This window comes from Abramis brama, assembly GCF_963993115.1.
Source record: "Abramis brama genome assembly, chromosome: 5".
Classification (NCBI taxonomy): domain Eukaryota; kingdom Metazoa; phylum Chordata; class Actinopteri; order Cypriniformes; family Leuciscidae; genus Abramis; species Abramis brama.
In genome coordinates, this window is record NC_139967.1 from 4,207,245 (window position 1) to 4,221,059 (window position 13,815).

Below are 13,815 nucleotides of genomic sequence, written 5' to 3' on the forward strand. Positions count from 1 at the left end.
AGGAGAAAATGAGATGGAATTTTTCGCCCTTCCCTACCTTTTTGAACCAGAGAACACAGACAAATAACTTAGATAGATGACGTGACGCGTGACCTTTCCAACGTGATGACGCAATGCCTGGCGCGTCGCAGACCAGCACAAGACAAACGATTGTGGTTAAAAAGTATATAAATTTTTTTTTTTTTTTTAGAAAATGGCTGATCGTTTCGCTAGATAAGACCCTATTCCTCAGCTGGGATCGTGCAGAGCCCTTTGAAGCACTTTAAAGCCCTTTGAAACTGCATTGATTGGTTAACTATTTGGTTACCGTCGAAGTCCAGTGTGTATAGAAAAATCCTGAAATGTTTTCCTCAAAAAACTTCATTTCTTTTCCACTGAAGAAAGAAAGACATGGACATCTTGGATGGCATTGGGGTGAGTAAATTATCAGGACATTTTCATTTTGAGGTGAACTAATCCTTTAATGGATCCAATTATTGACTACAGGGGGACTTTAAAATGTATTAAAAAATTAAGAAGAAGAAAAGAAAAGAATGTATAATACATATAACTGGTTCATTGGTCTTAGGTGATTTAAATGTGTCTTTGTTCTACTGCCCTAAACCCCATATAAAACCAGCCAACAGACCAGTTTGACCAGGCCAGGAGATCAGCCAACACTGTTAAAAACATGCTTCCTTAGTAATACAACAGCAAACTACATAGCAGTGAGCACAGACTTTTTCAAAAACGTTTGTTCCAGAAGTATTTTTCTCTTTCATTGTGTCCACAAGGATGCTGAGTATTGGAGCTCATGAGGCCCAGTGTCAGTCAGGACGACGGCTCCACAAGCACTCGACGGCAAGGTTTTGGAACGGAGCAGTTATTTCCAAACGGAAAGGTCCCGATCGACCAGGAAAGCTACTAATGAGACTCAAGGAGCTGCATCATTACAGGACAGGACAAATGATGTAGAACCAAAGTTTTCCACCAGAGAAAGCATCAAACTGAACGCTGACAGTTTTACTCACTGCGAACTCCTCTGGCGTGACTTTCAGCACATCAAACACGACGGCATCGTAGCTCTTCGCATAGTCAGCGCTCGGGCCGTCCACAGACACGGAGCTGTTGCTTCCCTGAATATGAGAAAGAAGCATTACATGAAATATTACAGATGCTCCTAAAGAACAATAACAGAGAAGAGAGGGATGCATGCGAACAATGACTATTCATTAACAAATGAAAGACAACTAGAAATCAAAACTGACCACAATTACCGTCTAACTAAATGTTCCTGATTTTATTGTCCTGGTTGGGGTTATTTTTTGATGATGACTGTATATTATCCCTTATTTGTTCTGGTGTGGCTCTCATGTATTGACCACCAGCCGTCACAGAGCACATCATGTCTGTCGTTAAAATATCCGCACAGTTCTTTCCATGGAAAAGCAAAGTTGTCGGGTTAGCGTGAGGTTTTCATCATGGCAGATGTGGGATATGTTTCTCACGGGACGACTGCCAGCGCTGGAAAAAACCATGCAAGTTCCCAGAGCTCGATTGATCTTTGATCTTATGATAACAGCATCTGAATGAAGATGCGTGTAAATGTCCATACATGTCCAAAAACAATTTATTACCATGGTACTTTCTGATACTTTCCCATAAATAAAAAAGAGCTGACCCTTACAAAAAAGCACCATGGTATTACCATAAAAATGTACCATGGAAAAACACGGTATCGGCACTATGAGGATTGCAAATTCATTGATTTTAAGTTTCAGGTTTTACGTTTATCGGTCACATACACAATCACACACAGTACGACCTGCTTTGTACGACTCTCCACAGAATACAATAGACTAGATTTAAAATTTGAAAGAATGACAACACGATAGAATTATATAGACTGTAATGAGATTGAAGAAATATACATGTACATAAATATTAATTAGTATATGAGTGCATAATGACAGGTGTAGAGGTCTAGCAGCAACAGTCCGACTAAAATATGTGCATTTGCAATAAAGTGCATTAATGAGTTGACTTGCAACTGACTGATATGTAGATATGATTAATAACAGCAATAATAATACAGTGTAGTATTATTTTTAATCTGATGTATAGTGCTCTAGTCTTTGCTGTTGGTTTTGTCGTGGTTCCCTATTTTATGAGACTTTGAAGCACCATGGTAGGAAAATGGCAGTCATTCAGCATTACACCGTTTTGAGAGAAATTAATACTTTTATTCAGCAAGGATGCATTAACTTGATCAAAAGTGACAGTAAAGACATTTATAAGGTTGAAAAAGATTTATTTTGCAAATTAATACTGTTTTTTAACTTTCTATTCATCAAAGAATCCTGAAAAAAAATGTATCATGGTTTCCACAAAAATATGAAGCAGAACAACTGATTAGAAATGTTTCTTGAGCAGCAAATCATTATAATATTACAAGAGAAAACAGTTCTTTTAAATTGTAGTAATATTTCACAATATTACTGTTTTGATTTTTGATCAAATAAATGCAGCTTTGGTGAGCATTTGAGATTCTTTCAAAACATTAAAACATCTAAACGAGACCAAACTTTTGAATGGTAGTGCATGTATGAAAATAACAGTCTTGCCACCTGATACTATGGTACCACCACAGTACATCTGTCAGTGGAGGATCTCTTCAGTTTGCAGGTCGTGGGCTGGTAATGGCAGTGGAAACGAGGGGTCGGTGGATGCCAGAAGCACGACCTCATTCACACTGCCTGCCATTCAGGGTCAAACCCTCATTAGAGCAATGCAATGCTCCACTGCAAACCCATAACTGTCCATCAGAGAACAGCCACCCTGTACAGGACCTAAGTGAGGACAGCAAGTGCACTGACGCAATGACATAAGCCCACGAAACACAACAGAGGGTGATTTACCAGTGCGTGACAAGGTCATATATATATATATATATATATATATACAGTGCAATGCATAAGTGAATACACCCATGCTAAAGTTGACTAAAAAGAGGAATAAAAAATCCTATTTTGGAAATTGAACTTAATGCCTTAATTTAAAAAATTAGGAAAAATCCAACCTTTAAGGACACCAATTTTCTTTGTGAATGAATAATGTATCGTAAATAAATAAATGTTCTTCCTTAAAATACATGGTGCATAAGTGTGTACACCCCTATGTTAAATTCCCATAGAGGCAGGCAGATTTTTATTTTTAAGTATTTTTTTAAAATTAATTTTTAGGATACTATGCATCCTGATAAAGTTCCCTTGGCCTTTGGAATTAAAATAGCCCCACATCATCACATAGCCTTCACTATACCTAGAGACTGGCATGGGGTACTTTCCATAAGATCATCTCTCAATGCAAATCAAACTAGCTTTTAGGCTAACTGAAATAAAATCATGCCAATCTCTAGGTATGGTGAAGGCTATGTGATGATGTGGGGCTATTTTAATTCCAAAGGCCAAGGGAACTTTATCAGGATGCATAGTATCCTAAAAAAAAATATAAAAAAATACTTAAAAATAAAAATCTGCCTGCCTCTATGGGAATTTAACATAGGGGTGTACTCACTTATGCACCATGTATTTTAAGGAAGAACATTTATTTATTTACGATACATTATTCATTCACAAAGAAAATTGGTGTCCTTAAAGGTTGGATTTTTCCTAATTTTTTAAATTAAGGCATTAAGTTCAATTTCCAAAATAGGATTTTTTATTCCTCTTTTTAGTCAACTTTAGCATGGGTGTATTCACTTATGCATTGCACTGTATATATATATGTATGAAGAGTTCAGATGCAAAAGCCTCTAAGTGCCATCTGAAATTTTCCTCTAGAATGATCATTTTTATCAAGCTTGTATATTTAAGTTCAGTAATTTCACTTAAATGGCAATGAGAATTACCTATTAATTGTAATTTAAGTTAAATTACTGAACTTAAATATACAAGCTTGATAAAAATGATCATTCTAGAAGAAAATTTCAGATGGCATATATATATATATATATATATATATATATATATATATATATATATATATATATATATATATATATATATATATATATATATATATATATATATATATATATATATGTTGAATCAATGTTGCTGTTTCAGGCCTGGTATTTACTTGAAGTATGCAAATAAATAAAAAAAGTAATTTACGGTATACATGAACAGTGTTATTTTAGTATCATTGAGATTGAAATGACTGAGATCACTGGGATTTGATTATTTTTTGAATTTCCCATTTTCATTTTAAAGTTTTGGTCATTTTTGATCAGTTATTGTTGTCTTAAATGTCTATATAGTTTTATCCATTTTTAGTTATTTTAGTACATCAAGCAACTAGCAACTATATATATTCATTATTTAATTTTTATTTCAGTTCATATTTATCATTTTATAATATTTATTCCAGTATCACAGAAATGTGTTATGGCTTTAGTTTTAGTTAACTAGAATAACCCTGTACATGAGTCCCTAAAGAACCGTATTGTTATAATTAAATCACTCTTTCTGTCCTATCTTGTCATACTGCTGAAATATGGAAATATAATTTTCAACGGTGACCACTTGAACAAAGGCAATGAGAAAATAATTATTTATCAGTTAATCATTTCATAAGATTAATATATTTAAATGAAAGGAGGAGTGGTTACCTCAGAGGAGGCGGAGCTAATGCTGGTGCCATCCGATAGGCCGTTTCTACGGTACATGCTGGTGAATCAGCCAATGGGGTGCAGACGCCAGGGCAACAGCGGCCCTCAGCCAGACCCCACATATGACCAATCATCCATACCTGGAGACACACAGAGGAGAAACACATACCAGTTATAGTCATGTTCAGGGCATGCACATCAAATTATCTTCATTCTTTATTACTTTCCAAGATCATGAAGATGTTCAAACCAATGTTTAAAACACCATCAAATAATATAGATCGGACAATGATTAAAATTATATTGACGCATGTATCTTAGGTTCATTGCAAAATATTAAGATATATGCACTGTATAAAATATCATTAGCTTGAGAGTGTAGAGAGTGTGTGTGTGTGTGTGTGTGTGTGTGTGTGTGTGTGTGTGTGTGTGTGTGTGTGTGTGTGTGTGTGTGTGTGTGTGGCGTAGGGAAAACTCTGATCCTAAACGTCTAAGGAACTCCAGAGGGACTGGGTTTGCTCTCTTTCCCAGATGGCCAGAGGAAGCCCCAGCATACCTGACTGACCGATGAACCGCCGGGTCAGGAAAGAGCGCAACAAATAGGAAAGAATGTGACTTTTACAATGGAAATCCTCTCGGATCACTCAGGCAGTGATCAACACACTTAATGTTTTTTTGGAAAAGTTCTCCACACCCAGCTGGAGATCTGAAACCCCCACTTTGGTCTGAGAATCGGGAAATTTCATTTACAATGACAGACATGATGCTGTACAGAAAGTGTTTTAATCTCAGCTCCAACTGTGAGATGGTTTTTATCAACATTTCACTCCAAAGGAAACAATGGAAAACAGGACATTCAAGCACTTGAACAAGTTTGATGCTCTATAGACTTGCTCTAGCATTCACAGCTCAAGCTCATTTACATCCAGCCAGAGAATTTACACCAACTAAACTGCAAAAACAGCTCATAGAAATCATCATGCTTATGTGCTCATTAACATAAGACCACCCACATTTACATATCAACATCTTCAGTTTTATGGCCAAACACTGCTCAGAAAATTCTTCCAAAAATCTAGTTCATTGCGTTTATTACGCTATTAAACATGGCCTGTTACTGAAGCCAAATCAGAGGAGCTGTGATGACCTCTAGTGGTCTTTATATGAGTTTATGTACAATCATAAGTAGCTCCTCAATATTAAATCCAGATTTTTGGCTTATTATCAATACAATGATCTGAATGCACAACATAACTTCTTAAAGCATTCATAAGATCCTTTATGGAGAGACCAAAAAAACTAAATATGAATGAAAATGAAAATATAAATAAATACACTACTGATCAAAAGTTTGTGGTAAAAACTTTTTCCATATTTTTGAAACATTAAACGCTTCTGCTCACAACAGCTGCCATTATTTGATAAAAAAAAAAAAAAAAAACTACAAAAAAAACAGTAAAATTGTGAAATATTATTACTATTCAAAATGTTCTGTTTTCTACTGTAGTATATAGTAAAATATAATTTGTTCATTTGTGAATTTTCAGCATCATTACTCCAGTCTTCAGTGTCACATGATCCTTCACCGCTCGAGAAACATTTATAATTATTATTTGTAACCATCAGGATTGCATAATTCTTTGATGGATAGAAAGTTCACAAGAACAGCCTTTATTTGAAATAGAAATATTTGTAAACATTTCAAATGTATTTATTTTATTTGATCAATTTATTGCATCACGATCCTGTTGTATACTAATATGCTAAAAGCGACTACTAACAAAACATAAAAATATAACAATATAACTACTGTTGTAACTATTAAGAGTGTTAATGTTTGAGTCCACTTACAAAATTGTTGTAACACTCATCCACACCACTAGGTGGCGTCTCTCAACTACAAATTACTCAAACAGGGCCTTTCTAGATGCTATCAGAAGAGATTTGTTTACAAACCATCCATTTAGTGTTTATATCACTTAAATCACATCAATATTCCACTCATTCCCATATAAGTACCACATACTGCATGCATATTAGCCTAAGCTGAAAAATGGTTATATATCTGTTATATTTAAATAATATATAATCCTACATAATATTTGTTGTGTTGTGAAACCACTAATAACTGAGACCACTAATGTCAGTGCTTCTATTTTTCATTTTTGTCTCATTTAAAACAACTACATTTATTACAAATCATAGGATCAGCATAACACTATGAGTGACAACTAAACTTTCAATATATTTGCAGGTTTAAATAATAATCCCAGTTTTTCGTGTGATTCGCCCTGATTGTGCACAAAAAAAAAAAAAAAAAAAACTGAAATAAACATGAAAAATTTAGGTCATTTCTGCTTGTATAGAATATTTTTGTGCCATAAAGCATTCTTGAGTTAACCCTGATGAAACTGTGTGTGTGTGTGTGTGTGTGTGTGTGTGTGTGTGTGTGTGTGTGTGTGTGTGTGTGTGTGTGTGTGTGTGTGTGTGTGTGTGTGTGTGTGTGTGTGCAAAGTCTTCCCGACTCAGCTCAATTCGAGACGGCTCTTATTCGTAACTCATTCAACAGCACAACCCAAAAACCTCCGTCTCCATCACTCCAGAGCCTCTGATTATAATCTGAAAGCGTTTCCTATATTATCTGCGATGTAATCCCCCATGAGTCAGTGATAATACTATCTCACACACATCAGTGTTATACTGGATCATCAGCACAGCAGTCCGTCTGACATCACCCGCTTCAGACGCCATCTGGACTGAGAGCGGGTGTGAAAGCCATTAAGTGTTTCCAAGGAGACGCACATTAGTTTGCCTCCCGCTTTCACTCAGTCCACTTTAATAGAGTGGGTGCCTCCATGTTTTTTGTTATTCACAATACATACTTAAAGAATGAACTTCACTTGAGGGGCTTCATGAACACCTGCCGGATCCTTTTGACAACATCTTCAGCAAATACATCTAGTGCACTATAGTATATTAGAGGATTATAGAGTACAGTATATTATATTATAGCACAGTAGCCTATTTTATAGTATAGTAAACAGTAGAATAGTATATATTAGTATAGTATGATATACAGTAGTAAGTACAGTATAGTACAGTACAGTACAGTATAGTATAGTATAATATACAATAGTATATATAGCATACAATAGTGGTGCAGATGGGTCTCAATGTAGCCTACTGTTTAAAATGGTTCTAAAGTGTGCATTTCCTGGATGTCCGAATCATGAGAAACCAACGAGAAAACATAAAAGTGTTGCACAAAAAGTACTCTCGTCGCTTGATAAACTTAAAGGGTTAGTTCACCCAAAAATGAAAATTCTGTCAGTAATTACTCACCCTCATGTTGTTCCAACCCCATATGACCTTTGTTCATCTTCGGAACACAAATTAAGATATTTTTGATTAAATCTGAGAGCTGGATCACTCCTCCATACACTGTAAAAAAAATCCCGTAGTTTTTACGGAAAAAAACTGGCAGCTGGGGTTACCAGAACAATTCCGTAAAATATACAACAAAACAGTAATTGCTTTTACCGAATAACATGTACATTTTACAGTTTAAACCAGCATATAACACACTGGAGTTCTGTTATATTTACTGGTTTAAACTGTAAAATGTACGTGCTATTCTGAACAACATGTCAATTTTACAGTATAAACCAGTAAATATAACAGTAAATTTCAGTAATATGATATAATGTTAATTTACCGTCCTATTGAAGTATTAATATCTGTTTTGTACACTGATAACCACCAAACACAGCAGTGATGAGAGTCACATGATCAATCAAAGCTCAACACAAGCAGTTCTTCCACAAGAAAGTTAATACAAATATATATAGAAGCTGCACAGTGTCATTCACACAAACATTAAACACCATCATGGTAACACATGAAATTTTAAAAATGCAATAAACATTAATTTAACAACATTAAATGTAACATAAACCCCTAATGTACATAACTGATTAGAAAAAACGAAGAAAACTATGAAGAAACAAACATAGTTATTTCAACAAAAATACCTCAAATGTGAAGTGTCACAGGGAATTGTGGGAATGTCAATTTACGGTTTTTCACTGTAAATTATACAATGAGTTGTTTTTTCACTTTCAAAAACTGTAAATTTAACGGTATGTTACAGTAAAATTACATTAAATGTACCGTTAGATCTATCACAGTTATTTACCGTATATAGTACGGAAACTTTCTGTTAACCAATTAACAGTTTTTCACTGTAGCATTTTTACAGTCTTTTACCGTTAAAATTACGATCATTTTTTACAGTGTAGGCTTCTAAGACATTATAACTTGCTGGCCCAGAAAATGTATTAAAGACATCGTTAATATAGTCCAAGTGACTACAGTGGCTCAATCTTAAGTTTATAAAGTGTCGAGAATTCTTTTTGTACGCAAAAAAAACAAAAATAACGACTTTATTCCACTATTCATTTCCTTCTCTCTGGGCCTCGAGTTAGTTCACGTAGTGTTTTAGCGTAGCGCGTCTGTGTTGCACATCACACGCATCACACACATGACCAGCGTCGGCCAATAGTGAGCCTACGTGGTGACGTGCAACACAGACGCGCTGCGCAGTTATACTACGTGAAAAAACTCGAGGCCCAGAGAGAAGGAAATTAATAGTGGAATAAAGTCGTTATTTTTGGGTTTTTTCCACACAAAAAGTATTCTCGTCGCTTTATAAACTTAAGATTGAGCCACTGTAGTCACTTGGACTATATTAACGATGTCTTTAATACATTTTCTGGGCCAGCAAGTTATAATGTCTTAGAAGCCATATGGAGGAGTGATCCAGCTCTCAGATTTAATCAAAAATATCTTAATTTGTGTTCTGAAGATGAACGAAGGTCTTACGGGGTTGGAACAACATGAGGGTGAGTAATTACTGACAGAATTTTCATTTTTGGGTGAACTAACCCTTTAAAAGGTGCTCTAAGCAATGTTGGGCGAAGTCACTTCTTGTTGACGTTCAAAGTATTGTCAAACAAAACGGAGGCTAGCTCGACCCTCCCTCCTCCTCATCCCGTCCCCTCCCCCTCCCTTCCGTGCTTCCTGAAACAGTCATGAACCATTTAGAAAAACCAAACTGGATTTACCCTGTCCAGCAGAAACAGAGCCACCTGCATGTCGGATTGGAAGCCCTTCTGCTGGCAGAGTTCTCGCCAACTTTTGAACGCTTTTCGATGTAAATTCGGGACTTCGCGTTCCTTCACCTTTTCCCTATTCTTTGTTATTTGTTCATCGGAATGTCGTCTCTTTGGTCGTGTGTCGGCCATATCAAAATTCTCAAGAATATACATTTTTAACATTAGTCATTGTTGTTGTCTAGGACATCTCTCCTCTAGCTAACTTCCCTCTTCATGCTTCTCTCTCCTCCACACCCCCCTTCATGTGCACGCGCACTAACCCCCCACCCCCAAATCATTCTTGTCGGTTATTGACTGGAACACTGTTTGTTATGTTTCATGGTCCAGGCTGGGCCAGTTTGTTTGTCTTGCCGTTTGTGGAGCCTGGGCTGTCTACAGAGACCGCGTTTTTTTTACAGTGTGTTCAGGGGACAGGCAGCGAGCGGATAGTGAGGAGAGGTTTGGAGGAGAGGTTCAAAAAATGTTTTGGCCTAAAAAACGCGTGACATCGCTTAGAGCACCTTTAAGGTTGAGCCATTGTAGTCACTTGGACTATTTTAATGACGTCTTTCCTAACTTTTCTGGGATGGCAGATATTGATTACCTAGAAGCCTGTGGAGGAGTGAGACAGCTCTCAGATTTCATCAAAAATATCTTAATTTGTGTTCTGAAGATGAACGGAAGTCTTACGGATTTGGAACAACATTAGGGAGAGTAATTACTGACAGAATTTGCATTTTTGGGTGAACTAACCCTTTAAGTGTTCGTTTGCAAGTTCCCAGCATGCACTGCAGCATGAATAAACTATGATGTGACTGTAATTGGATTAGTCTCACTGTTTGCTGACTTTTGTCAAAATTGTGTAGACTTGATCTGTCTAGTCCAGTCACATTGAGGTAAAAAGGTGGAGTTGAGTGACAGGTAATTGATTCAGGGTCCTGATAATGTGTTACAGAGCAGTGAGCAGCAACAAAGAGCTATTTTTCAATATAAAAGACTCTGAGACACACACTCCTGTTCATTGCATATTAGTCATCCATCTCACCCCTTTTTTGTCACCCTCAAACTCTTTAATTATCCCTCATCTCTCGCATGTCTGTAAGATGCTGTAATTATACGGCTCAGTCTGCAGTGCTATTAAACTCTCTCCAGGATCTGTACTCACAGTCACTGAGAGAAGAAACTACAGCCATGGTCTGAACCAGGGATTCAGCAATATAGACATTTTGCCCAATACTAAAAGTGCTGTAAGGGATTTAGAGTAGGGGAGAGCCGGGACAATTCAAACACTTTTCAGATAAACGTTGGTTTCTAAGATAAGGTTATATACACATATATATATATATATATATATATATATATATATATATATATATATATATATATATATATATATATATATATATATACACACATACATATATATATATATATATATATACATATATATATATACATACATATATATATATATATATACATACATATATATATATATATACATATATACATATATATATATATATATATATATATATATATATATATATATATATATATATATATGTATATGTTTTTTTTTGTGATCAACAACTCACATATGTGTTGTCTTAGTATCATGTGTTATTCGGTACAAATATAGAATGATTTAAGTAAAATTTGACTTTGAACGGTTGTTGTGCTTCGTTTCAAATGTCCCGCCTGAGTGGGGCGATTGAAACACAGGGGTGGGACGGATGAAACATAACAGTTTAAACGGCAACTATTCATCTAATGCTTGTTTTTATGAACAATACCTGACAAGTAACTTATGTACATATTGCACAAACATATTTTGTAATTTATTTTAATTTAAAGGTTCATATTAACCATTTTTGTTCTGTCGCCCAATAAACAATAGGCGATAAGCCTATGCGCATTTTGTAATCTTTCTAATAGGCTATTCTGACGAAGACAAATATGAATATGACTCAAGGAAGAAATATAAGAAAATGAATTGTAAACGTATTTGTCATACGTTTACAACTAATTTTCTTATATTTCTTCCTTGAGTCATATTGAGTGTTTGTTGAATAGCCTGTTATTATGAAGAAAACGAGGTCAACCGGAAGATGATAAATTAAATTTATTGAAGATTGAAGATTCGACAATTGATGATTATTAAAGAGATAACATGTGTAATTGAAAATGAATTTGCATTAAAAGAAACACAAGTCTAGGAACAGTATATGAATCTATGAACAGTATAGGCTATGACCAGGTTTAACTGGCAGAAGGCGCGGTCGGGACGGTTGAAACAAGTGTTGTTGGACAGCACCTCCTGCCAGTTAAACCTGGTTTGCCCTTAAACTAAAAAACTCTGATATTGCACACTTAAGGGTGTGTTGCAGTACTAATACACCTGCCAATGGCACATGAAACAATAAATACAACTTGTCAGTCCTATAATACCCTTTTCACAAGATGTAAAATAAGTCTTTGTTGTCCCCAGAGTGTGTATGTGAAGTTTTAGCTCAAAATACCCCACAGATATTTTCATATAGCATGTTAAAATTGTCACTTTTAGAGGGTGAGGGTGTGTGTGTGTGTGTGTGTGTGTGTGTGTGTTAGCAGGTCTGATTTTAGCCTTTATGTTCAAACTGTAGTTTGACAAAGATGGAGAGACTCAAGAAAAAGTGACAACATGTAGAAGCAACGGGACGTTTCTGAATGGTTAATTGATGAATTTATGTAGCTGATGTGTAGTTATCTTCTAGTCATTGATTAGCATATTCTTATAAATCGCGTTCCCGGGAGATGGATTTATGTACATTTTAGAGAAGCTTGTGTAGTCCCTACCAGCCGTTTATTGTAGTCCTTAAAAAGCGATTTCTATAAAAGAAAATATCTCCCTTTGCTTTGAACTTTGAGCGTCGTAACTTTGCAGATGTTGTTTAAGCTCAAAAAGCAACATTACACACTAACTAAAGTAAAAAAAAAAAGTTAAATAATAATCAACCACCCCTTTAAAAATCCCCATGACCTGTGAAAGCCATTGAAAGACATGATGGCTGAAGGCAATGAAATGTTTATTAAAGGTGCTATATGTAGAATTGAGAAATCATTGTTATTAGCGACACCGGTGGCCGTTAAGTGAACTGCAGCAGCACTTATTGCTCATGCTTACACACGTAACGAACAAGAGAGTGAACGTGATTCAAGACCCAGATATTAGGGGTGGGGAAAAAAATCGATTCTTAGATGAATCGCGATTCGGGACGTGGACGATTCTGAATCGATTCACAAATGTCAAAAATCGATTTTCTAAAAAAAAAATAACGTAACATTGAAGGAACGCAAAAGGCGGAACTCTGAAGCGGACGTGCAGTGCGCGGACAGTCTGTGGCGTGCACATAACAGAGACGCGCACATAACAGACGCATGATGGCTGAGCGCCAAATCCGAACGGCACCAGAGAATGTCTTCGTTAAAAGCTAACGTATGGAACATTGGCAATTTCATTGTGATCTATTTAGTATTTTTTTGTATGAGAGCGAATTTCTGTATTGTTTAGTTTTCACATCAATATGCTTTGTAAACCGATCTGATCTGTATGCAATATGTGCAATGCCAGTCACAAAAAGTTACATTTTGACTGTAAGTTACTCTCTGCAGAATGTTCATTCACTTTCTTTGCTATTTTTGATTGTGGTATACAGCAAACATTTCAAGTCATAACTCTTTATTATTTAGTTGTGTATAAGTCAAGAGCGACTTTGTATGTTACTAATTATTCAGAATATGCATAAGTCCACAAGCATTATACGTTATGATAGCTTCTGGTACATAATTCTATATTTTTGAACGAAAACTGTTTGTGAATTTGCTACAGCAAAATGTTTTTTTTTGTCTGAAGGATTATATTGCTCATTGGAAATAACAAGAGGATGTTGGTTAGAAGTCTATTATTAAATGCTAGAGATTCAGAATATGCTGAAGTTTGTATTAATTTACTACAAGTATGCTGCTAGT

The 13,815-nt window shown here is 35.6% G+C and overlaps 1 protein-coding gene across 2 annotated transcripts in view; it reads right to left on the reverse strand.

Annotated features, from left to right (window-relative positions):
- The window catches only part of LOC311083238 (ras-specific guanine nucleotide-releasing factor RalGPS1), a 140,752-nt gene that overhangs the window by 109,248 nt on the left and 17,689 nt on the right, over positions 1-13,815 (reverse strand). For both annotated transcript variants that reach the window (XM_084114633.1, XM_084114634.1), the window contains exons 2-3: positions 4,652-4,791; positions 1,011-1,115 (exon numbers count right to left, since the gene is read on the reverse strand). In XM_084114633.1, coding sequence (XP_083970759.1) covers positions 1,011-1,115; positions 4,652-4,708 — 162 coding nt within the window. In that variant the 5' untranslated portion in view covers positions 4,709-4,791. The remainder of the gene's footprint in view (positions 1-1,010; positions 1,116-4,651; positions 4,792-13,815) is intronic.